Here is a 27,691-nt window from a genome sequence, read left to right on the forward strand (position 1 = left end):
AACTCTCTTAGTCCTTTACAAAGGCAGCTCCCAAATGACTTAAAGACCTCGTTCCAAGCCTCCCCCTCTTTAAGGTCCTATATCAATCCTTGGGAATCACACCTTTAACCCATGAATCTCTCAGACACACACTCAAACCGTAAACTGTCATTTAGGATTCTTAAATGTCATAGGCAGTTGGGTGGGTTGATAACCAATATCCCATCTGAAGTATTTTATGTTAGTTTTAAAAGAATGAGACAAGTAAATCCTCGACCTGCTAACGTTTATTCAATATTCTTTGAAATTAGCAAGAATCATAAGAAGCACATATCAATCAAATACAGCCACAAAAATGTCTTGGGTATAAATAAATGTGCACTATAAGAAACACTACAAAAGGGACCAGCACCTCTTACATATCACTACCTCTTAGCAAGAAACATCTGCAACGTAATTGAATCCACTTACAATTAAAAAGAAAAGTACTTGACTTTTAAAGGAAAAACTATAGGTTGAAACTGATCAGTGTTTTCCTCCCTAGACCCTTTCCGTGTTTATGTTTACAAGGTCAAGTTCAAGGACTCTACAAAATAAAATGACTAAAACAAACTGGAAAAACATTTCCTCAGAGTTCAACAGAACAGTGCAGAAAATAAGTTACTTACCCATGCACAGAATAAGGCAGAGGCTAATTTCATTCAGGTTAGGAATAATAAGTTTAACTAGTTTTCTTTTTTCACAAAACAAACATCTCGGACACCACATCATATTAAGTAACGATTATACTGAATTATGCATCGTACTCTACTTATTCCTAACACTACTCAGAAAGCCAGCATCACACGTCAAAAGAAACTCGTCCTACATAAGGTTTATTCTGTAACAACCACAGAAGTCCATCTGGGTTTCATGGTGGGTCTACTGTCAAAAAAGCCCATACTTGAAGGATACAGTGTTGAGAGCTGAAAGTACAGTAAAACAAGGTCTACAGATTTCACAAATTCCGGTTTTTTAAAATACTGGGTTTTTTGTTTTTTCAAACTAAAAGCTGCAGAAAATTAGTTCCTTGGTAGTCTACTGAAAACTCTTGAGCGGCTAACATTTTACATTTCTTAAGCTTTTTAATTTTCTTAAAAATATTTAAACGATCTTAGTATCTCATAGTTTTTGAAAAATAATCCCCCCCCCAAAAAATTACAAATCTTTTGTTTTAATCAGTGTGACCAAGGGTTTGTCATCAGGGCTGTAATCCTCGTAGGCAATGGGAGTCACGTCGTACATTGCAGGCCGAGATTTCTTCCCAAACCTGAAATCACAGACACAGAGGACTCTGGTTACTTGAGTATTGGACCCCAAGTTCTAGGTATGTGGTAAGAAAAACCTCCTTTAAGAAGTTGTCGCACATGCATGAGGTTCTAAGCTTGACCCTCCAGCACTTGTATAAAACTGGGCAGGGATGCTGGTGTGACCCAGTGCTGGAGGAAAGGAGAGGAACAGGTAGATCCTGGGTCTCACTGGCAACCCAGCCCGGCAAATTGGGGAGTAGAGCTGAGCTCTGGGCTCAATGAAGGACCCTGTCTCAACAATTAGTAGACGGAACAACCAAGAAAGTAGCTGAACATGGACCTCTGACCTACACGCGCGCGCGCGCGCGCGCACAAACACACACACACACACACACACACATGTATAACCTATATACAACACATACATACTCATATACTTCTGTATAACATGTGCATACACCCACATACCTAGATATAACACACATCATATATGCACACACGTATACATATGCATAACCTACATATAATACACACTCATAAATTCACACATACACATGCATGTACTCAAATGCCTATATATAATGTAGACACACATACAAGCATATATATACATATATATATATATATATATTCACATACCTATATACATACATACATTACACACATACAAGAACAACATTCGAGAGTCAAATGGAACTACAAAAATACTTTGAAGTATATACATTAGCATGTACAAAAAAAATGAGGCATTCTGATATTAGCACCGAAGGAGAGGAAACATTAGTCTTTAGCTCAAGGGGCAAACAGGATTAATGATAGAGCATCGTGGTTAAATCCTAGCGAAACAGGCAGCAGCACAGCTCCACAGCAGGCTTAAGAAAACATGTATTGATTTCTCCTTTTCCTCAAGACCCATAAATATCTGGAATGACAGTTTTGTTTTACATCCACTCTCATGACTAGCATACACAATGGCTGGCAATGGTCCCCAGGTAGCACTCAGACAGCCTCTCCCCTGGTGGAAAGGCTCTGCCCTCCTCTGAGATTCCCAACACAAAAAGCTCAGCAGAAAGAAATGACCTAAAACACTGAGGTGTTTGTCCACAATTGTTGCTGGGGATCACCATCAAATCCTACCCTTTAGTTCTCTCGGCTTCCAGGAACATTCTTTTTCTCGGAGTACCAAGCTATTGTCCCAACAGATTTGTTTGTATCAAAGTCTCCTCGGCAGCAGGACTGATGCCCAGAAGCCAGGGGAGTCAAAACTCCAAGTGCAAGACTTTCTGCCAAGCCAATATTAGGGGAGCAATTATTAAAACATAGTGAATTCAACTTCTGGGTGGTCTCTTCCCACTTGAACCTCAGTTTCCCCAAAGTCTCTAGAGTGGAACACGATTTAAAGTCTTCCATGGAAACCCACCATAGTTTCCTCTCACATATGACTTTAAAAAAAAAAAAAAAGAAAAAAGAAAAAAACAAATCTACTTTATATCCAATGGTGCTCGTTAAAAAGAGATTTAAAAAACAATCACCTTAAATTCTGAAAAGATTAAAATGCCCCCCCAAGGACTCAGAGGTTTATCTACCATAGTTGCCCTCCATCCATCCTCTTCCCTCTCTTTCTTTGCCACCCTGTGAGTGTCTGCTTTCTCACATACGAAGGTGAGAAGTAGGATCAGATGGTGAGTGAGAGGAGAGAGCACTTTTCAAGTGAGATTGGATTTGGGGTGGGAAGACAGTTGAAGACAGTCTTACTCTGTAGCCTAGCATGTTCCGGAATTTACTATACAGCCCAAGCTGGCCTCAAACTCTTGGTAATTCTCCTGTTTCAGCCTCTCAAGTCCAGGAATTCCAAGTGGGAGTTGCCACCATGCCTGAAATGATCTCCAAGTTTTAAACTTTCATCAGTTGCCTTCCAATTCACTTAAAATCGACTGGCCTTCAAGAGTACAAAGACATAACCATGCTGGATGGGGCACTGTGCAAAACAGGGACCAGAGTTAAAGCACTCTGCCACCATCAACCACTGTGACCACTGCGACCCTAAGTGGAATCATTTCTAAACTACAAGGCCTAACTGTACACCCAACAAACTGTGTTGGCATTGATGTGGGGCCAGACCTCAGCCTGTTTGTCCGGATAAGGCCCAGGAAATCCTAAGATAGGAAAAGTAGCCACACTATAAAACTTGTTATCCTACACTTCTTCCCAAGTGAAAACATGAGAGGCTGCTCTGAGGTAGAAAATGCTGACGAACTATTTCTCAAAAAGTAGCTGGATGCATTTGTAATAACCGTGGTGATTTGGAAGAAGAGCTAGTAACAGAGAGCTTCTTTGATCCTGGCCTGGAGGTCCCCGGATACTTTCCTGTGGGAACTTTGATATGGGAATGAATTCTGTGCAGGAGCTGACTAAAGTAATCAACTGTTTGCCCCTCCCCCCAAAAAGGTAACACAAACAACCGAGCAGGCTCAACCCGTCTTCATAAAGCCACATATTATTATATGGTTTCTGTTTGAAAATGAATCTGCCTTCTTAAAAGTCTGGAAAATCAGCTGTCTCTGTTCTCCGCCATGTCTTAAGAAGCAGCAAGTCCAAGGACTATGATCTTGAGCATCATCCTTGGGCCGAAGACTGGTAAGGAAAGTTCGAGAAGCAGTGTTGCAGATCCACTGAGCAGGACAGCCCCAGGCTAGGCCCACTCGCTTCCTTGCACACCTACGGGGCACCTTGCCTTATGTCCAGACTATGGTGCTTGTCTGTATGACACAATGCCAGTGAAATCATCTGTGCGGGTAGAAAATGTAATGCTAATGACGAAAGCTGGCTGAAGTCAGACGGACATGCCTAAGACCAAAGAATGGACCAGCAGACCAGGAGCTGCAGTCCCTCCACTTCAGCTCCCTAGTTACTGTGAACCCTTGTTTCATTGCCTGAGCTACAGAGCATTCGGTCCAAAGTGTAGTAGCTAAAACAGTTTGTGTGACACAGTCGCCGAGGTTTCTAAGTACCCGTAAGTTGACAAGGCTTTCTTTGACTCTTCTACACCTCTCAAGGTGGCGGGTGAATGCCCAGTAACAGCCATACTGAAATATTAACTGCCTTCCCTATCTCCTTGGGTTTTGCAAACCGGGCCAGGTATTGTTCCCTAAACATGGCCACTCCAGATGCACTCAGGAGAGGTGCCTTTTGCTTCTCTGTACCACGCTGTCATCTATAAAGTTCACACATAAGAACCACACAATGTCCCAAAACAAACCAGCAAAAGGACATGTATATGTAATGTCTTAACTAAGTTTACACTTTTGCACTGGACTACATGTATAGTGATCCTGAGCCATATGTGAACAGTAAGCTATGGTCGGGCCACCCTACTTGGGTCTCAGTAAAAATAAGATCAGCGTCACACCAGCCTCTTAAACACCATACTTGGTAACAAGTCCTGTGTACCTGACTTGTTCTCTGAAGTTACCAAAGATGCCGCAGCCAATAGCAAGGCAGCAAGAAGAACACATTCTTCCAGTCCGAGGCCCCCTGAAAGCTGGAAAACCAGGAGCGAAAACAACAGCAGGTGGATCCGATCATACACAAGGCCTGGATCTGAAGGTTTGAGTTGTCTGAAGACAAGAGAATGTGTTTTTCTAGTCTCCCTGTCCTGTCTTTCATTTGTCAGTGGTAGGTAGAACTAGGCAGGGTGAGCCACCAAGACGTGACCTCGCTGTCAGGATGTGGAGAACCATGGATCTGCTCCCGCGGACGCTGACAACGAGTGACAAGTCCACCTGAGTGTAAGCATAGCCGCTGTGAGGCAGGTGGCTCTTGGGACAAAGGAGAGGGGATGCCTTCTCAATCTGGCTGATGGCTGACGTCAGAGGCACCTGATGTTTCTTTGGTCCCTCGTGGTCCAAGGTGACCCAGTTGGAATGTATCCTGTGTGGCCACTGGCCTGCAGTCATTCCAACTCAGTATCATTTGCAGGCTGGCCTCCAGGAAACAGCCTGTGAAATGGGCATTTGCTACAGGGCCATGCTTGGAAACTAAAGGGAAGGGAATATCAAAAGGATGAAGTTTTGCCAGGCTCTCCCTAGAGTTTCCAGGAACCGAGAGCACAGAAGGCCGATTTGCCAGAGGTCTGGCTGCAGTGTCCTCACAGCAGACTGCAGATCAGGCTGAGGCTGCAGAACCCTTTGGGCAAGAAGTTACCCTGAATTCCAGATTCTTGGGAAGGAGCGACTTTCCTGTGGACTGTTTCCTCTGTACTTACTGGAGGACACTGGACTTAGCTGGCTTGGGTTATGCATTTTGATAAAGATGGGCAACAAATAAGAACCAAGTAAATTCTATCATGTCTCTTCTTTCCAGCCTGAGTATTCCGTGATCTTGCCAGAGGGGCTTCGCAGGCATCTCGAAACAAAGCATCCCTCTCAAATGATCTGGGCCTAAAGTACCATTTTCCTCTCCTTGGGAGAATCACAAAAGCTCTTAGCCACAGGTTCCTCTGAGATAGCATCTTATTTCTGGATCTCTGAGGACATGTCAACACCAGAGAAACCTGTTAGTTCTCTACCCTGTTTGCAACCTCTGCCTCCAACCTGGTCATTTAGGATTTTGGAACTAGTCCTGTTGGCTAGGACCATGTACCAAGCACTCAGGGACTCAGACAAGACAAAACACCCTATACCAACACAAACTGAGATCACTGCGATCACCCACTCATGTCAGACCTCAGATTTTGCTAACATTTGTTATGTGCCAGGATTTGCTGGAGGGACAGAAGTGAAAGGAGGGACTTGAATAAACACTCAGGGCAGGGTTTGTGTGGATTGGTCCTGGGCTTCCCGGAAGTTGGGTTACCCAAACTGACCTCTCCCCAACCCCCAAGAGAAAGCATCCAGGTGAGCAACCATGTAGTTTGGTCCTGAGTCCACTAGTTCCCCTCCCTCAAAGCTACAAGTACCCACAAAGGGCAGCTCTCAGTGAGGCACTGAGAAAGACGCTCCAAGCCACCCCATCCGAATTCACATCTCTGGCTTCTCTCCCTGGACCCAGACTCTACTCCTGCTTCTGCTACAACAAAGTCACTGTGAGATGGGAAACTTGGGTTTGGGAATTTTCCTTTGGGGAAGGAAGACTCTGAACCTCTTCTGCTGCTACTCTGTAGATTCGGGGCCTGCTTGGATCTCTTTACTGATAGATCACCCTAATAAGGATTATACTAGAACAGTTTCCACAGGCCCCACTTCAATACCAACCTCAGGGAGCTGAAGATGTCTCTGTGGTTAAGAACCCTTGCTGCTCTTACACAGAACTGGAGTTTGGCTCCAGGAAGCTCAAACCACCTGTAACACCAGCTTCAGGGGATACAACACCCTCTTCTAGACTCTGTGCGTCTTCACACAGGCACATATACACAGGAACACACACACATGAATAAAGCCTAAAATGTTTACTTTTAAAAGCTAAACTTCGTAAACTTTCTGAATTGTTTCAGATTATTCTATCAATTCAAAAGAAATAATTTTTGTTGCTAACTTTGTGATAATACTCCTTATAAAAGTCACTGAGCTATTAGCTGACTTACTCAATGTGATAGAAAGATCTGAGAGAAGTAAATGGTATCTGTAATTTAACAATTGCCATGTTCTTTCAGTAGGGGGCCTGGAGGGAACTTGGTTTATGGAAGCCTGAATGATCCAGATGGAATATATATAGTCAGGGAACAGTGTAATGAGACTTCCAATCAGACCGCTACGCTATCCCTCTGCCACACCATCTCCTGGCTTTCCCCTAGGAAAGGAAGCTGTATTCTAAAACACAAACTCTAAGCATCAGATGGCTGCTGTTCACTGTGATTTCTGTAGGCCCTGAAACCCAAGAGACTAGTTTATGTTCATACTGACTATTTTGAAAGCAAGAAAGAAAATGTCAGGCTGAGGGATGTCTCTGTTAGTAAACCACTTGCCTTGCCAACACAGGACTTAAGTTCAATCTCACAACCCACCTAAAAGTGTTACCATGGTCGCAAAGGCCTGCAATCCCAGAACTGGAGAAGCAGAGGCAGGAAGACGCCTAGAGCATGCTAGCTGGCCAATCTAGCCTAATTGTTGAGCTCTAGGTCTCTCACTTGTGAGACCCTGTCTGTCTCAAAGGAATTACCCAGGGGACACCTGAGGATGACACGGGTTGTTGTCTGACCTTACACATACATAGATACACACACACATACATATACACATATACATACACACACACATACATACATACCTACATACATACACATAAACATGCAGACATAGACACACACACAAACACAAACTCATACACATATGCACACAGTGCACACACATCCACACATGCAGATACACACACATTTAAAAAGATGTTCAATACACTGTGATGAAGAATCATATGTGCACAGTTGCAGATCAACGCAACTTAAGAAGTATATTCAGTGTAATGACGCCTAGCCATGGGTTTGAAGGGCTGCTGCTGAACAGGGCTAGCACTCTGTCTTCTGTGCCTTGTTCAGCCAGTGTTTTATTTTTAAGACCCGCCCCCCTTGTGGCTGTGAAGTCCTAATGACAGCGTAACCTTGGAGCCCAGGTGCAATGTCTCCCTTACCGCAGACACTCGGAGAGCTTACCTGGCATGCCGGATGGACGCGATGGCGTTGCTGAACTCACTGTCAATGCTGCGGCAGTTGTAGAATTCCTCGTAGGCTGGCCGGGACGAGCCCTGGTACTCGATGCGGCTGATGCGGCAGATGCCCACGATCAGGATGATGAGCATGAGGATGAAGGCTACACACAGGGCTCCAATGATGATGTAGAGGGAGTGCCGTGGCATGTTGGTGAGGCTCTCGGCCATGTGCCCAGGCTTCCACTGCAGGCCTGAAGGCGGAGGAGGAATTGGAGCAGTTAGCATGCTAGGGCACTAAACTCATTTAAGGGTCGTCTAAACTGGGAAGGATTATTTTTCTGTGACTAATCCAAAGCCAACGTTTAATATCTTTCATATTAAAGGTCACTGACAAATCCTGAAGAAAAAAATAAGGATGGATCTGCTTTAGTTTGGATGTGAAATGTCACCAAAGGACCATGAGTTTCGTCCCCAATTGATGGTGATGTTTGGGAAGGATGTAGAACCTTTAAGAGGTGGAGCCTTACTAGAAAAGTCTAGAATCACTGAGGGAATAGGGTGGGCTCGGGGTGTTATTCCCCAGCCCCACTTACTGTTCATATCCTGCTTCCTGACTTCGGGTGCTTTCCCTACCATGATCGATGGTCTCCCCTCAAACCGAAAGCCAAACTAATCCCCTCCTTCATGAAGTTGCTTCCCTGCAGACATCGTGTCACAACAAGAAAAAGTAACTCCATAGTCACTCTCAGCATACAGTTCTTCTCCCTATTGCAAGTATTACAGTAAAATGACAGAAATCGAGGCTGCAAATAGGCCCTTGGCCCTTCTTGTGGACTTATTGGTAGAACTTCACCCCAGATATGGCGACTTTAGACTCCCTACTGAGGAGCTAGCCCTGTAAATGTGTAAAGCTCTATGTACAAGATGATGGTGTCGCTCACTTACAAACAGTTCAGAAAATGAGCTCAGTCTCATGTACCTACTTCTCAGGGCCAGGAATTACTAATGGCTTATCATTCCGCTTCAGATTTCCTTTGCATGTTTAAAAAAGAAATAACATGTTGAAGATAAAGTTGCAGTTCCCCCATTCTCATGTCCTCTCCTCACCCCACCAACACCAAAATAATTTACAAGAGTCAGAAAGAGGAAGACAATCTAAATATTCAACTCCAGCGAGACAGAAAGACAGTTCTTCATTAAACAGTACAAACAAATGAAAGAATGCAGTCAAAGGGGACCTACTCGTGTGGTATAATAATCCAGCAATCACAGGGAGTTTAAAAACAGTTACTTGGACATTAAAAAAACTCAGAGTAGAGTCATAAAACTAGCAAGCTTACACCGCTCCCCTATTAGGCTAAGCTCTTTAGGAACAACTCATTTAGTCAAGATTACCAGAATATGTATAATTCACCCCCCTTACCCCTCAAGAGAGGCAGCCTAGGCAACTGACCTACTTTAAGAGGAAGCAAAACAGGAACTGAGGTCTGTGTCCACAGCACGCCTCTACAATGTTGCCTCTAGAAGACAGGGTTATAAGTGATTCCAGTGTTTCCTGTATGCTTTTCAACCACTTTAATAATGATGACCTATTCTTTTAACAATCAAGCAATAAGCAATACGTCATTGGTATGAACACCCAGATGGGAATCTCCACACAGCGGTCGGATCACACCAGTTTGCTTTATCTCCAACTCCAACATTTGATCCGTCTTCTGAGCCTCTGTTTTCCATGTGCAACAAGGAAGCACCAATGTCTACCCCACCCATCTGTTGTGAGCATAAGCTAGAAAACTGAAAAAGTGAAATGAGAAAAGGCACTTGGGAGGTGGTCCTTCAGAAAGAGCCGCTGAGATGCTGGAAGAAGGGGAGGGGAAGAGTACACTGTCTCATGAGGCAGATGCTCTGGGCAGAGGATGATAGAACATCAGCTGCCCCTGACCTTCCACTAGCCTCTATTAACAGGGACAAAAATGGAAGGGCTGGATGTCACCTCTGGAGTTGGCACCAGCTGGAAACGTCAGATGATGTTCTGTTGGTGGACCAGCATACAAATGGAGATGTCTCGCTAATACAAACAGGATGTGAAAGCAAACTGCAAATCAAAAGGAGCTGGGCTTTCTCTATTGTAGTCATACCATGTGGCTACCACCATTACCCTGCAGGGTCATCACTTTCCTGGTGTCTAGATCTGGGATTCGGAAACAAAAACCACGCCTCAAGACACCTTTCAGTATCCTGGTTATGTGAAAGGATCACCACACACTCAGCTACACCCTCTGTGATCATGGACTCGGAACTGACTGTTCTTGACCCTGGAAAGGACACCCTGAGGGAGAGGACAAGTGGTGAGGCAGACAAAGGGCCAGCCTGCAGAAACATTCCCTAGCATAGAGAAGTAGCCCCTGCTTCTGGTCTGGATGCTTCTGGAATGCCCAAAGAGAAAGAGTGAATAAAGAATCTTTGAATGTGAAGCCAGATCACCTGATCCCTAAATATCTCACAGACACCTGTGACAGCTGGTTCGATGTTTTCATCCAAGACTGCCTGCCTAGCTGCTAAGGCAGCAGAGGGAGCTGAGAAAGCTGCCTGATCCTTAGTGCGCTCTCTCCTCAGCCAAGCTGACCCAGAGACAAGGGGAGCAACATAACACACTACAAAGCAATAGCCTCCACAGATGGCTGAAGGTGTTTTGTGAAACCAGAACTGAGGTTCAATCCCCAAGTCAGGAGTCCTTTCTTGGCAGGATCTACTGCCTCCTTGGAGAGACTACTCTGTTTTCTGGCAGAAAAAGTAAGTGTGGTTCACTTGATTTCCAAGTATTATAGCATTCATTCCCTTCAAAACTCAGCAGTAGGCTGGAGTCCAAGGCTCAACAGAACGTATTTTATCATCCATTTAGCATCAACACGAGGGTGGCCAGGGTGGTTTTCATTCCAACTCATCACTGAGTGCTGAGATCTGATAGTCATGGGTGTGTGTGTGTGTGTGTGTGTGTGTGTGTGTGTTTCCACAAGTGCATGGATACACACATGTCACAGCACTTGATTAAAGGTCTCTTCTTTGGCTATGTGTATCCTGGAGATGACACTTGAGTCATCAGTCTCAGGAGCAGGTACCTTTATCCACAGAGGCATCTCTCCAGCCCTCACAGGAGTTCTTGATGGGCTTTTGAGTTTTACATATGCTCTGTGTATTAAAAAACATGCATATCATCTTGACTGTGTATACACACATGTTCACACATGAGAACTACTGTGAGAAGAGCATTATACCTCATTATGCCCTCACACAACGCTGGCCCACATGGGCTGAGTTGCCCATAGTTTGCATGCCCCTCTACTTGCACCAGAATTTGCCTTTCAAGGTGTTTAGACATTGAAAAGTCTATCACAATTTCTTACCAAACAACTACCAAAAGCAAGCAAACAAGAAACTGTTTTCCTTCATCCCACGCCCTCATGTTTAAAGCTGAACTCGTCTTTCTTGTCTTCTGAGATGTTCCTGACAGAAGCGAAGGTGGCCGCTTTGCGAGCTAATTGGTTTAGTAGCCTGGATCTGTGTAGTCTAACACTCTGTATGAAAGGCACCGAATGTACCTCTCTTGCCAGGTGGCTGCAAATGCCATCCTCCATCCAGGCTCTGTCAGTGTAAGACAACAATTTTCCACATCCCCAGAGTCCCGTTGCATGAACCATTTACTGTGTTGGCTACAGCCCAGCTTGGAGAAGAAAATCTTAAACCTGAGCGCACTGAATGGGATTACTTCATGGGCCCCAGCAGGTGTGTGAGTGACCAGGAACACCAGCTCAAGAGCTCTTTGGGGAACATTTCATAAATGTCCCACTTGTAAGTCTCAAGGATCGTTTGCATTTTTGTTTAAATGTGTCTGAAGCTCTGTGCGTTCTGAAGGGTTTCTACATTGAACATGTTGGGATTGCTGGGAGAGCATGGTAGAGAGGCTGTTCATGGTGAAGCAGGCACGCTGGTGACAAAACCAAATCTTCCCAAATTAGACTTCAACTGATTTTCATAATTTATTCTAAAATAAATTGTCCATATCTATTTTGTAATTTATCTTGGTGAGCACAGCAAGACTGGCTAATTTATTCATCTACAAGGAGCATGTTTTTGATGATATCATTTAATAAGTAAACAATTCTTAAGGCTATAGGCTGCCTACAACCACGAGCTGAAATATAAAATTGTGTCATGTTTTCCGTAGCCAAAGGTGAGTTGTCCAATGAAAACATCAGTTAACCTGAGAAAAAATAGCAGCCATTGTTGATTTTCCGACAATTTGAATGAAGATGACTCACAGGGACCGGCACTACTTGAAAGGATTTGGAGGCCTGCCCTTGTTGAAGGAAGGGGGGGGTGGGCTTGAAGGGTTCAGATGCTCAAGCCAGACCCAGAGTTGCTCTCTTTCTACTGCCTGCAGATCTGGATACAGAACTCTGTTACTTCCCCAGCATCATGTCTGTTTACGTGCTGCCACCCTCCCCTCCATGATGATAATGGACTGAACCTCTGAAATTGCAAGCCAGCCCCAATTAAATGATTTCCTTTATAAGAGTTGCTGTGATCGTGATGTCTGATCACAGCAATGGAACACTAAGAGTGGTCCATACTACTTAGTGGTGGGAAATACTACCTCATAAAGAACCATTTGCACTATACCTATGAATTGAGTACCTACTGTGTGCTTCGGTAAGGCATGAAGGAGAAAGCTGGGGAGAAGTGAGCTCTTGCAAGTTTAGGTTTTTTTTTTTTTTTTTTTTTTTTTTTTTTCGAACTGGGGACCCAACCCAGGGCCTTTGCGCTTCCTAGGCAAGCGCCTACCACTGAGCTAAATCCCCAATGCCATAAGTTTAGGTCTTTAGACAGACACTAGTGTCAGCAAAATGCCACCAAATGCGAAAGGACAGGTATGCCAAGGCAGCACAGGCAAGCTGCACTGAAACAGGGAGGAGGACAGGGTGATCATTCAGCTAAGAGTCAGGAGAACTTGCACTTGGGTCACTCGACATAAATAAAGCAGGGGTGAGGGAGAGCAGAGGGAAGATCACCCCGGGCAAAACAGCAGAATGAGCTCAAGCCTGTGGCAGAAGAGCAGGACAAAAGACCAACAAGAAGCCAGTGTGAGAAGACTGAGGCTGACAGGCCCAGTGAAGGGAGAGATAAGGGTGGGCCACGGAGACTCTTAAAGCAATTAGCAGAGCCTTGGGTCTTGGTGGGTTTATTATTTTAATAGTACTGGGCATGACTGGACTCACCTACACACTGAGAAGATGTGCCTGGCTCTGAGGCAGTGGTTCTCAACCTTTGGGTCTCATCCCCATTTGGGGGGAGGGGGGTCAAATGACTTTTTCGCAGGCTCACATATCGGATATCCTGCATATCAACTATGTACATTATGGTTCATAACAGTAGGAAAATTACAGTTATGAAGTAGCAATGAAACTAATTGTATGGTTGAGAGATCACCACAACATGAGGAACTGTATTAAAGGGCGGAAGCACTAGGAAGGTTGAGAACCACTACTGTAGGACTGAGTATAGAGGCCAGATCAGGGACTACGCTAGTATGGGGCAGAGCAGGTAGTGACTTAGTCTGAGGTGGTGGGGACAGTGTGAGTGACTGAACAGCAAGTGAGTATGACATGGGGAATGGAATTAGATGGGGCAGGGGTCAGAACTTGACAGAGAGAAAATGAAACCTCACTCTCACTCTCATGGCTGGTGTGGCTGGATGTGTGAGGTGCTGAAGCTGAGTAGGGGTCACCTTAGAGTGACCAAGAGAGAGCAAGCAGGAGATCCAGAGCTCTGTTTTAGAAGGAACAAATGGGAGATGCCATTAGAGCACACAGTGCCAGGGGTGGCAGAAAACTGTACTTGGTGGGAAAAATCACTATTTTGGTTATTAATTTTAGGCTGACATTTATTGAGCGTTCTATCTATGTGGGCACATGCAGACAAAACATGCATACATTTACAACGATAATTGAAGGGAACTGAGTGGGGTCCTGAGATCAGAGAACATCTACAGATCAGAGAGTCTTGCTCTGGCCTGCCATTGCCCCTGGTGAGGAAGGCCTAGAGATGTAGTTCTTAGGGAACAGAAGAGCAGTTTATGACAACTAAAGAAGAGGGGTAACTGGGGGCTTCGCTAAGGCTGAGAAGTGCATATGGAGAGACAGCCCTGCCCTTGGCTGTGTACAGGGTGCATCTACGGAGCAAAGAGCTGGGTTTGATAGTGCTAATCGGAGGCCAGTGAGTTGATCAAATTCTAAAGCCACACATCTGTCCTCCACAGCTCTCGAGTCTGAGAACTCTAATGTTCAGGGGTCAGCACAACTCCCACACCACATTCCTCCAGCATGGTGATTTATACTCAGGAGGTCCTTAAAGTACAAAGATGGGCTTCTGCCTCTACCAATCTTGGTGCTGTGGCTGCCTTCCACATTCCTAAGCCCTTGGGGAGCATCTCCAACTAAAACATTAGTCCCTTGTGATCTAAGGATTTTTTAGAAACATAGTGTCCAACCAATAGAATGGAAATCTGAATACGACCAACAGAAAAAGGTCCCTGCTACACAAAGAAGGAAAATTGCTTCGAAGAAGAGTACTCTTCAGACATCAGACAGCCTCACTAACTAAAGAGCCCACAGTTTAACTGATGCCTGCCTCCAAGCATGTGACTGTCACTTTAAAATTTTTAAGGACCAAGAAATAAGCTGGCCCAACACATTATCTTTTTGTCCTTTCTGGGTAACCTTTGTGATGCCCCCTTTTTGAGATTTTTTTTTTAATGTGTTATACTGGCTGGTCTTGTGTCAACCTGACACAAGCTACAGTCATCAGAGAAAAAACAGTCTCAGTTGAGGAAAAGCCTGCGTGAGATCTGACTGAAGGGCATTTTCTCAATTAGTGATCTGTGGGGAGGGCCCAGCCCATGGTGAGTGGTTGCCACCCCCTGGATTCTATAAGAAAGCAGGCTGAGCAAGCAAGGGAAAGCCAGGAAGCGTTGCTCGTCTATGGCCTCTGCATCAGTTCCTGCATCCAGGTACCTACCATGTTTGAGTCCCGGTCCTGACTTCCTTTAATATGAACAACATATGGAAGTGTAAGCCAAATAAACCTTTTTCTCCCCAACTTGCTTTTTGGTCAGAGTGTTTTGTCCCAGCAATAGAAACTCTAAGTAACATGTGGTTAGGTGTTTTGTGTGCATGAGTGTACGTATACTACATGCATGTAGTGCTCATGAAAGCCAAAATCCGGTCCAGATTCCCTATATCTGGAGTTATAGACCGTTCTGAACTAACATGTAGGTCCCGGGAACAAAACTACCTGGGTCTCTGAAAGAGCATCCAGTGCTCTTAGGGGCTAAGCCAACTCCCCACCCCTTACCCTTCCCCCAACTCCACCCCACCCCCACCCCTACTCCCACTTACAAAGTATTTAGACGAGTCTCATTTTGTTGTATTTTTAAGAGCTTTTATGCTTTTATTTGCTATTCCCCTCCATGTCTTTATCTTATTCTGTTTGTCCATGTGGAAGCAATTTTTCTTTTCTATTTTTCTCTATCTTCAGCCTCTCTGTCTCCTCCTTTTTCAATTCTTTCTATATTGAATAGTATTCTGACTTTCTTGCTTTTGATACTCTCATGTTTTAATTTTCTATTCCTCTTCTGACATCTTCATAATCTTTTTTGAACTTTGTCATAATGAGAAATCACTTTTTATTTTCCTTTTCTTTATTTTTCCCTTGATTTTCTCTACAGCTTAATTTACCCACCCCTTTTCTTTCTCCTTCTATTTATTTACTCTTGCTTCTCTCCCCCTTTTCATCCTTTCTCTGACTCCTTCCCTTAACTCACTCACTATTTCACACTTCTTTACTACAAACAAAATTTAATTCCATGCCATATTCTATAGTGCCTCTGTCACCTCCAATCTTATAGTCATCGGTGATGGATTGATGGGCTTTATTTGATTTTTGAGTCTATTTCTGTATTTTATATAGGGCGATGTAGTTGTTTCTAAAATAGTTTGTTCTCTTCCCACCTAGTTAGACAGGAGATTGAACCTTCCAGAGTAGGCTGTTCAATAAAAAGGACAACATATCACCCACTTCCAGAAGAAATATCCAAATTTATAGATGCACAAAGTACAACACAGAAGTATGAGGAACATGAGAAAACAGGATAACATGACTGCTACAAATGGTCCAATCTCCACAACCACTGGACCCACTTAAGTGGCTAAACTACCAGGTAACAATTTCAAAATATTTCTGGTAAGAATGATCGGTGATCTGTGGAAAGATAGGAACAAGCAGAGGAGTCCAGCTCAGGGCCAGGAGAAGAAAGTCAGCATTAAGGAAAAGGTGGAGTTGGGACAGGAAATAAATGAGAAAATCAGCACTGAGGGTGAATAAAGTCAGCAACATGGAAGAAAGTCCCAGCAAGAAAATTGAGATTCTGAAAAAAAACTAAACAAATGGAAATGTTGGAAACAAAAAATCCTCAAGGAATAAAATTTAAAAACATGAGGAATGCATGACCAATAGCCACAAGCAGGAAGAAATATTCTAAGAGTGGAGGACAAGGCTAATGAAACACTGCAATCAAACATCTCTAACAGAAAAGGAATTAAAAGAGTATGACCGCAGATCTAGGAACTGGAGGATCTGCTCAAGAGACCAAACCTAAGGCCATGGGCTGAAGGGGTTGAGATGAACACTGTGTACGTAGCAAAGGTGGCCAACAAAATTATAGCGGACAATGTCCCATGTCTAGAAAAAGGATCGCACATTCAAATATAAGAGGCATCTAGAACCAAACGAACATGAGCAGAGAAGAAAAGCAGAGTATAGTCAAGATGTCAAAACTACAGAGCAAAGAAACACTAGAAAAAGCAGCAAGGGGAAATAACTTACCTACAAGTGCAGAAATAACAGAATAGAATAGACTCAGATCTCTCATTAGTAACCCTCAAAGCCACAGAATCATGCATGGAACAATATTTCGAGTCCTAAAAGGAATAAATGCCAACCCAGATTGCTATACCAAATTTGGAGTGCATGAACTTCAGCCTAGGATCCCAATTCTACTTTAAAGCATATTAGCTTGATATAGTGTTCCCCTGAATTTGTGTCTTAGAAGACTTGTGTCTTAATAACGAGGGTCATAAATGTTTAACATGTAAAGGAGGCAGCAACAGTTAGCGTCCGCACATGAAAGACCTATGCAAGATGCTCCTTATATATTCATTCAGTTTCTACTCTGGAAATAAAATTTAGATTCTTTGGAGAATAAAGAATCTACATCACTGACAAAAAACACAACTTCAAACATCCTACAAGTTTAGGGAATGACCACAAACAGACTCATCTTCTGGCGTTCCAGGGTATGTCTTCATGAAAGGTTGTTCAGAGATAAGAGAGGAAGTTATCAGAATGGAAATAATGTCATGCTAAGCAAATACTACCCAAAAGGTTGAAGCATGAAGATCGTCAACATCTTAGTCTGAACTTCATAGTAAGACCATCTCTTATAGCGAACAAAAATGGAGTCACATGTGCCAACTCCTTCAAGAGTAACTAAAGCCAAGATGTTGTGGTGAGGTATTTATGCATGGCTACCAAACACTATTTTGGCTCTTCATTTTATTCTGTTTATAATAGTCGTCTCAGGCACTGGCATATTTCAGGAATTTTCATAGCAAATCCCACAAGCTAGATGTCTAAAAACAAACTGTAACCATTCCTGTATGAAAGAAAATACTCTGAAGAGAGATACTGTGTCTCTCCTTTTGGCTATTATGCTATTAAAAATAATGGACTCCAAGGAACTGTAATTCCCCCAGGAATCTCTTTCTGGGTGAAGGGAATGACCAAAGCCCTGGTGTGGCCAGAAAAAGAACTTGTCTATCAAGAAAAGATTGAGCATAGTTTGGGCACTTTGTCAGACCATCTTATAGAACCAACGGGAGTTTAGAAAGTTGGGTCAAAGACAGACGGGACTACAGCTTGACTCAAGCTATTCATCCTCAGATGGATGTTGTTCCTCAGGAAACAATCCAGTTTGACTTGGTTTTGTGGGGTTTTGTTTGTTTGTTTGGTCATTTGTGTGTTTGATTGTTTGTTTTTGAGACAGAGTTTCAGATTGGGACCTGTGGGTCAAGGATTTGGCTAAGTTAACCGGCCAGGGATCTTCATTGTATCTGCCTTCAAAGCATTAAGATTATGAACACATGCCACTGTACATGGGTTTTGATGTAGGCAATAGGGATCTAAACTCAGGTCTTCATACCCATCCAGAAAACACTTTGCTGACTGAGCCTTCTCTCCAGCTCCAGTTACTCTTATTCATCAAAGACTATAGTCAGCAGTGAGAACATCCAAAAAGAAGCACTCTTTGAACACCATTCCTGTGAAAAGAATCATCTGGAATTGGGAGGTAACATTCTCCCAGACACCTGGTTGGATCAGATGCAATTTTACTGCCCTGTTTAAGAAAATACCTTTCAATGGGGGATTATCCATCAGCCTTCAAAACAGATAAGAACACAAGCCCATGTCAAGGCTTGTCACCTCCATCAGGATGCTACACTGTTTTAGGACATCAGACCCTTATCCTGGCTTTTCCAAACTTTAGTCTGTCCACCCACAGCTCCAGTGCCTTTTGACTCTCCTACCACATCATCCAAGCAACTGAAGGAACTTGCTTTACTCAAAGACACCTGAAAACACAAAGCCAAGGGAAATTCAAATCCTGCTTTGCTTTTTAGAGTTTCCAGAGGGGCTGCATTTTTTCATAGTATTCTCATGCCTGTCTGTGAAGCACATTTTTTGGCTGACTGAGTAGTAGTGCACTTTGGATGACATTTGAAGACTCTCATCCCCAGTGGAAAGGCTTGATGCAATCTCGAGGACTGGGCATGGCAGAAAGCAAGAGACAAGAGTACTACTTGGACTCTGAATGCAGGGATGACTGAAATGATCCCTCTGAGCCTTGTATGGTCATTGATATGGGGACTTTTGGGTCATAGTTAACACCCTCTTCTTGCTGAAGGAAAAATCCACACTAAATAGCTCACAACTGTGATACTTACGGATTTCACAGTTTGCTCCCACCCAGCCATGAGGACAGTGGCAGGTGTAACCATTGGGCTGGTCCAAGCAGGTTCCAGCATGATGACAGGGGTTACTGTCACATTCATTGATGTCAATGTCACACTCTTCACCTAGGAGGATAAAGAACATTAACAGTGATTGGCTAGACAAATATGCCCCCATGAATTCCTTGAAAAACAAAACAAAACAAACAAACAAACAAACAAACAAGATCCCAGGCTGGTGATCACACCCTTCCTATTTGTACAAACTCTCAGAAAATTCCAGACCAGGAACTTTTCCCTTAAAGAAAAACTGAGTAAAGAAAAGCCATTGTTAATAAGATGCTCTCCTTGAGCCCATAAAGAAGTAAAGTCATTCCCACATCCTAATAAACCTTTTGAGGCTGACCTTAAAGGAGAGCTTAGGTTTTCAATATTGTTAAAATCTACTTTATTTTGGAGCCAGTAGCTGAATCTCATGCCTTTTCATGAAGTTCCAGGAAGCAGAACATTCACAGTTCATGATTATTTTGCAGTCAAGTGTTTTGGTTTGCTAGGCTAGATATTGGCTTTTTGGTGGACACAGTTGAATACCCAGCTTCACAGATCCTTTGTGAAAACTGATTCTTCTAAATCCTTCTGTATGCTTGGATTCAGCAGGGAAGAATCTGAAAATCTCAGTGGGGACACTAAGCCCAACCAGAGTGACAGTTACAAACATGAGATTACCCCAAATCTGACACACTCCTTCCTGAGATATGTTGGCCCAAAGGATGCTCATACCCACCTAATTTGGTCTTCCCTACAATGAAGACAGCCAGACCCTGCTGACACCTAACGTTCTGGGTTTCCTCAACTGTCCACAGAGCCTGTTGTAACACGACAAACTAGCATACAGGCCAACATCACTGTGATCCAAACATTCCAATATAGGAGTATCTTGCTGGCAAAAGTTTCATGAACAAAGACACCCTCAAATAATTTTACAGCCATCACAATAAACTGACACAAGATGAATACATGCCTTAAAACTAAGGGCCTCTCACTGAAGCTAAAAGGATACTTCACACTAAGGCAATCTCTTTTAAAGGGAAAAATTTTAAAAATCACACAGAAAAGAGAATTTTAAAAACCCTCATTTACTTCAGTAAACACAGAAAGAAATGAAACAAAACGCTATTCTTATTGGCCCAATCCACTAACACCAGAAGCAAGTATTCATTCCATCTTCAGAGAGCAGCATCTCAATGTATTTCCAGGCTTACTTAGCATTGAATTCCCTTTCTATCTGTTATTGGTTTACTTCACATTTATAAAACTACCATATGTTACTTGCAGATCGTTTTAAAGAATCTCACACAGAAAGATTCCGTGTCTGTTCCATTTGGCACTCTTTGCATAAGTGGCATTTGACTATGTCAAGTCAAATCTGTCGAACAAAATACCCACGGTCTCAGGGTCATCCTAAAATGATTATAATCATTTTATGTAAGTCATGACGGGGCAAATTTGTTTCTTGCAGTAAATATACTTCACATCAATAAGGAGGACACAAAATCAATTGCCTCGTGCTAACCTGTCTTAACCAGTTTAAAATGTGGTCCCTGTGCATCATCAGGGTGATCGCTTGTGAGAAGAAAAGAAGGGCACAGCAGACTGTACCATCCCAGATGGCTTTACGTGGTGGACTTGTTGAAAAGCACATCAACAGGGTGCACTGAGAAAGGCTGAAAAGCAAAAATCGAAGACTTTCACAGATAAACACATCAGTGCCGCTTCCAGCCACTTAGGAAGGCAGCCCTGATGGAGATATTTACTAAGCAACAGCCCGTGTCAGCTGGCAATCCAGACATGGCACGTTTGGAAAAGGGACCCCTGCGACCTAAGCAGAAACAGCAATAGAAACAGCCTGGCTCTTCCCATCCTTCATAGAGGGCAAAACCCAATACCCTACTCTGCTCCATCAAGGGCCAGGGCAATGCCACACCCTCTGTGAACATGACTGTAAGCTCACCACAGTCCTCAAGCTTCAGCTTCTCAAGCACTGAGATTACAGGCATGGCCCTAGCACACTTGGCCAAACATCGATCTTCCGTGAGTTTTAACACGCTGACCTTGTTTCCAGTCAATGTGCATTTGGTCTGATTTTTGGGTTTAGTACCAGCTGTGTGTCTTTACTACTGGCCAGTTTTTGTGGGCCTGAGACAGTTGTCGTTTTAGTTCACTCACTTATTATTTTCTTTCACCCGAGTTAGAACACACAGTGCTCTCCCATGACTGCTATTCTCAATTAGCATTTGTGAAAAGATGCAGTTGCAGAAGCAACTTCTCCTTGACTAATGATTAAGTGATTAGGACCTGAACTTGCAGTCTTTCACAATCTCTTCTTAATCCATGGTTTTCTCTCCCTTCTTCTCTCTCCCTGCCTCCCTCTCTCTTCTCCTCCCTCTCTGCATATGCATGTGCACACATGTGTATGTAGATGTACACATATGTAGAAGGCAGAGGTTTAAGTTCGATGTCTTCCTTTATCACGCTCCATTTTTTTTAAATGTGTATGAGTGCTTTGCCTTCGTCTATGTCTATGTACCACACGCATGCCTGGTGCCAGAAGACACAAGAAGAAGGTTCCCTGGAACTGAAATTAGAGATGGTTGTAACCCACCACGCTGGTACTGGGCACCAAACGCAGGTCCTCTGGGAAAACAGCCAGTGTTGATATTTGCTAAGTCATTTACCTTCCCAGCTCCTGCCTTATTTTTTGAGACAAGGTCTTTCACTGAACCCAGAGCTCACAAACTAGCTAGACTGGATAGCTGGTAAGCTATGTGGCCCCTCTTTCTCTGCCCTCCTCTCCCCAGTGCTAGTATTACAGACATACACCCCACTTTTCACATGGGTGCTACCGATCCAAACTCAGGCTGCATGGCAGGCACCAGCTGAGCCAGTTCCCTAACCCTCAGTCTACTACTTTGTAAGAGGCAATGTGGATAATATATAATATAATATAATATAATATAATATAATATAATATAATATATATACATATATATTGGGTAGTATTTATAGAAGGCTATAACAATGCTGATTCATCTGTGAGGTTTTTCTTGGGTAAGTGAAGAAATATAAAACAACTAAAAAGATATTCAAAATCATTTCTGTTATTTAAGCCTTGAGTCCAAAATGTAGATGACAAGCTCTACAACCACAGTAGCTATTCTGTTGAACATGTGCAGGCCCCAGGCAGGTACTTTAACTTGTTCATTCATATTTTAATAGAATTTTATTACAGGCGAGGCAAGGTTCAAAAACATTATTTATTTAGAACTTTTCCACTGGAATCTGTCTTAGCCACCCCTATAACCTAAAAGAATGAATAAAATATATGAAAAATAAAACTCTATGAAGAATTGGACACCAGACAGTTCAGGACTCCAAGAAGCAAAGTGTGGTGGCTGTGCACCACAGTCCCCCAGGTCCACCAGCAGCCAGATCTCAACCACAGTGGTTTTACTGAACTTAAGGAGACAAAAGCTGGAGTTTGTGGAGGCCAAGGTCCTATGTAGGGAATGCCACCCAAAAGACAGATAACTAAAGCAGGTGAAATACTAAAGTATGCTGTCTCCCATTCCAGTCCAATCCTGTCTCCCAAATTGATGTTGTCTCACTAGAGTTTGCTATTAAAAAAGCATGTGTGCATTGAATTCTAAAAGCCTAGCAACCAGGGCGAGAGACAAAAACTCCCAAACTTTTATCAGAGGAGGAAGAATTCAAGGTTCAATGCCCAGAGTGCATTGGTGAAGCCACTGAGGGGTCCATCTTAGCAGCAAGACACAACAGCCACTACAGTAGACGGTCGAACAAAATGATCGACATAAAAAGGTTGGCATTATAAAATCCAGCCATACCACTCACAGTGTTAACATACAATGACCAGGAGGAGGAGGGGGGGAGGAGGAGGAGGAGGAGGAGGAGGAGGAGGAGGGAGGGAGGAGGAGGAGGAGGAGGAGGAGAGGAGGAGGAGGAGGAGGAGGAGGAGGAGGAGAGAAGAGGAGGAGGAGGAGGAGGAGGAGGAGGAGATGATGTGGTAAGAGTCTACCCGTCCACTGTTAAAAGTCATGTGGCTACAGTAGATTTTAGGGATCAAGGCTGTATTGGCAATTGAACAGACACATTGATCAACAAAAAAGAAGGAAGAACTCAAAATAGACCCACACAAATATTGCCAACTGATTTTTGACCAAGGTTCAAAAGCAGTTCAGTGAAAGGAAACAGATGGCCTTTGTAACTAATGAAACAAAACTTAAAAGGGAAAAAAAGAAACAAAACAAATATTGTCTAATTGGAAAATTCCATAAAGGAATAGAGTTGGTAAGGCAAAGTAACCAGACCAGAGAGGCTTCACTGAAGGGCAGGGCTGAAGAAGCCGAGATGTTGACCTAATAACTTTGGAAATGAGCTGCATTAGGATGCTGCCCTTGTTGAGAGAGGGCCTTATGTAGCCAAGGATGACCTTGAACTTGTAATCCTCCTGCCTCCACCTCCAGAGTGCTGGGATTTATAGGCTTGAACCATCATGTCTGATTAGGCCTGACTAAACTAAACAAGCTGTAAGCAGACCCTATATTCTAGCTGGAAAAGTGATTGCCTAAAAGAACATAAGGTAGCAAGTTTGATACTGCTGTGGTGCATATTGGAATCGAATGATGTGTTTAATGGATGTTGGAGAGTGGAAACTACTTAGGGTGCTATTGGTGTGAGGAGTTATGGATAAATAAGAGGAGACCAGAATGGTCCCTATGGTGCTGGATTAGAGTTGGGACATCACCATTAATCCCCATTAAACTTAAGATAGGTCCCAATGGGTGCATGGTGAGATGTATGTGCACCATTTGCACACATTAGTATACATACTAATTAGTATACTTCCATGTCAGCCAAGAGGCTCTAGGATGTCTAAAAGCAATGGCATCCTAGAGGCAACAAATACTTTTAGTGCCTAGAATTTATTCTAATCTTCTCCAATAAGGATCCAGGGGACCTTGGAGAAATGGATGACTCCAGGATGGGCCAGGAAATAGACAAGATGAGACTGGGGAGTCTTAAAACATCAGAAAGTATACAGTCCTGAATCACAACAAACCAGCAACCCCCACACCCATACGGGGATAGGTAGAAGGGGCACAGGAGCCAAATGAAAGACCTCCCAGTACCCAAAGTAGGAGCATTGTGAGCAATAAAATAAACTAAAACGTGTTGTTCTGTAACACAAACCATATACTAAGTACCCACAAGTCCTCGTTAATATAAATAAATGATTGAACAAGCTAATAAATGTCAGAGGATAAACAAATCGCTCACAGGGAAGAATTGCAAATAGTCCTTTGTAACCCCACCCTAATACAGAGAAGCATAGTTCCCTCATTAAGGGTAGGCAATGCCAAGTGTCTTCCTTCCACACAGTGCAGCATGGGAAAGGAGAGAAAATGAGATGATGGTGGGAAGTCTATCAAACACTTCAGCTAGTGACAAAGGCCATCAATAGCCACAAGCTACAAGGATAGCAAGGGGCCTTGACATGAAGGGACTCTTCACCATGGAGGACATGCAGATATTAAAAAGTATAAAACATTTGACATCATTTTGCCATAGAGAAATGCAAGCTAAAGCCTTAGTGGAGCTCTCACTATACTGCTAACAGATTGACAAAGCCTTGGAGAAAGGGGTGGATGCCAAGCCAAGAACTGAGAGTCATGGAGGACCTATGCCAGGTCATGGTCCTGCAGAAAGAGCTGTGCAGAAGAATGCCAGGCTTGGAGAGCAGGGAAGCTCTCTCCCTTGCTTAAATGACTATTACTTGTTTAAGATACTCTACTCCATCAATGAAGAGGTCCTTGGCCACTCACTAGCTGGCCAGTCGTAAGTTTCACTAAACCTGAGATTCGCCAAGAAAAGCAGGTCGGATGCTGAAGAGAAGGCTCCAGAGAACCCGGGTTCAAATCCCAGCATCCCTATGGTCGTTTACAGCCCTGTAACTCCAGTCTCAGGGTGGGTCTAAGACCATCTTGTCTCTGTGGGCACTGCACACATATGTGTACATATATTCATGAAAAGAATCAAAGTCATTCCACAGTTTCCAGACAGAACAACTTATAGTGGTAATAATACCATTTGAAGTGCTTTAAACATTGAAAGGAGAAAAAAAAATAATCTATGGCTTTGGTGTGTGCTTAAGATCTCTAAGACAAGCTCAGTGGTAGAGCGCTTGCCTAGGAAGCGCAAGGCCCTGGGTTCGATCCCCAGCTCCGAAAAAAAAAAAAAGAACCAAAAAAAAAAAAAAATCTCTAAGACAGTTTACTAAATAACCCATTGGAAATAAGATAAAGATTTATTTAGTGAATATAAAAATAAACAAACAAACACTACAGTAAATATTCCACTTTCTCACCTAGAAAATTTTCAAAGTAAATCTTCAAGATTGAAGATGTAAGTGCTCAACTCACACATGACTATAATGACACAGGAGGATATTAATAAATCCTGGGCAGTAAAAACCATTTGATAAACGAGGACAAAAAGAGGGGAGAGGAGGTCAAGTTAATTCTGTAAAGCTGAAACATAATACATGTAAAACAGAACACCCTGTGCACATTTGAAAGGCAAGTGACAAAAGAGAAAATCCTTATGGTCTTGTCAGATAAGGTTAATGCAGTCAAACTAAACGGCCAAGAAAAAATTAGTGTGAATGTCCTCGCAGAAAAGCAGACGTATCTGCGAGCAGGGTGTTCCCAAAAGGAACACAACTGACAAGAAATATGTCTTTAAAATATTCAACTGTTAGAGCAGCAGAACTACAAACTGGACAATAAAACAACACAGCTGCATATAAGAATAACTCTGGAGTACGGGTGTCCATACTCCAGACAAGGACACAGACAGTCATGTCAGTAGGTAGGAAATTAGCATTTTGGTCTTGTCTTGTTTTGTTTTTCCTTGGAGAACATGACACATACGTAAGAATCTGCTCTCCTAGGCCCTCGAGTTTCTATTCTTAGACCTCCCTTCTAAAAGGGAGGATGGAGGAACATATAAAACAAAATACACATGTAAAAACACTTCTTTCGTTATTATTTATAACATGGAAACATTATTACTTAACTAACAAAAATCAAACTGAAGACGAACCCCAAAACAAATCATGGTGCCTCATAGAATTGACTGCAGGGCAATCAGTAAAAACACTTTAGAAATAAAAACACTGGAGCTAGAAATAGGTTTCAGCTGTTAAGAACACATACCACTCCTCCAAAGAACTCATGCTCTGTTCTCACCACCCACATTGAGCAGCTCACAATCACCTAGAACTCTACCTCAGGGATCTAATGTTCCCTTCTGACCTCGGTGATGGGAACCTGCACATATGTGCAATACCCCCCCCATACGCACAATTATAAAACAATAAAATATTTTAAAAGTGTAATTCTTGATATGGAAACACATTTATTATTTATTTACTCATTTATTCGTGGTTAAAAGTAGGCTGCAAAATAACATGGATATTATGATCCCATTTGTGTCCAATACACACATACACTGTATTCCACATTCCATACATAGAGCTTTTTAGGAAAACTCTTGGCTGTCACTATGTTAATAATGTTATTTCCCAGCAGCATGATGTTAACTGGTGAGTTATTTCAATAACTTTAAAACTTCTCATTTCTTTCATGCTTTTTATTTATTACTAGTAAGACAGAAATATCTGGAAAAGACCCAGGAATCTCCCCCACTACATTTTTGCCTCCGCCGACTGATATATAAATGTCTCTCTGTGTTTATAAACCATCAGATAAACAAAACCATCTGCAAATCATTTTCTGGAGCAAGCCCATTTCTCAGTTTCAGGACAACCCAGAAGGAAAGCACAGGATGTGAAACAGAGAAATAGAAAAAAATAAAAAAGATCAGAAGTTGGTCCTTCCCCAACCACTTGGCTGTTGGCACCCTTCCCCAAGGGTAAACAGCTAAGACTGCCCCAGAAAGGACTAGACAGTGGACTCTGCAAAATACTGTAGGGTTTGGAGATAGCCAAAGTGACCCAGATGGAGAGGTCAAGGCTAAGCAAGGGAGCCCCTATTCGAGGATGCCACATGTTTCTCTACAGCGCACCTGATTCCTTCTTCATAGACCTTGTGTCTTATGTGTGCATTGTATGTGTGCACGTGCATATAGATAAATGTGTGATGGCATGAATCCTCATCTGTGCAGACACCAGAGGACAACCTTGAGTGCTGTTCCTCAGTCACCAATCATTTGTGTTTGGAAACAGGGTCATCCACTGACGGGGAACTTGCCAGGTGGCTAGGTTAGCTGGTTGGTTAGCTCGCCCGACTCCCCTTCCCAGCTCTAGGAGGACAAGTGTGCCACCTCACTCAGCTTGAGTGTGTGTGTCCCAGTGATGTAACCAGCTCAGGTCCTTATGCCTGCACAGCAAGCACTTTACCTACTAAGCTACGTCCCCAGCCCTGACCTTATCTTATTCTTTAGGCTGAGTTCTACAGGGAAAACCAAGGCTGAAGTTTGGAATATTCTTGATTCCTGTGGTTTCCAACTTCCTCTGAGAATCTAATGAAAACTGAGACCCTCCCCTCAGCACATACACCC

General features: G+C 43.1%; 1 protein-coding gene across 1 annotated transcript in view; it reads right to left on the minus strand.

Moving 5' to 3' along the window:
- Window positions 1–248: 248 nt before the first annotated feature.
- Window positions 249–27,691, minus strand: part of Dner (delta/notch like EGF repeat containing) — a 279,772-nt gene continuing 252,329 nt past the window's right edge. Inside the window, exons 11-13 of the mRNA XM_032901487.1 lie at window positions 19,025–19,156; window positions 7,912–8,158; window positions 249–1,288 (exon numbers count right to left, since the gene is read on the minus strand). Of these exons, the coding sequence (XP_032757378.1) occupies window positions 1,177–1,288; window positions 7,912–8,158; window positions 19,025–19,156 (491 nt within the window). The 3' untranslated portion in view covers window positions 249–1,176. The remainder of the gene's footprint in view (window positions 1,289–7,911; window positions 8,159–19,024; window positions 19,157–27,691) is intronic.

The sequence above is a fragment of the Rattus rattus genome, chromosome 4 (assembly GCF_011064425.1).
Source record: "Rattus rattus isolate New Zealand chromosome 4, Rrattus_CSIRO_v1, whole genome shotgun sequence".
NCBI lineage: Eukaryota > Metazoa > Chordata > Mammalia > Rodentia > Muridae > Rattus > Rattus rattus.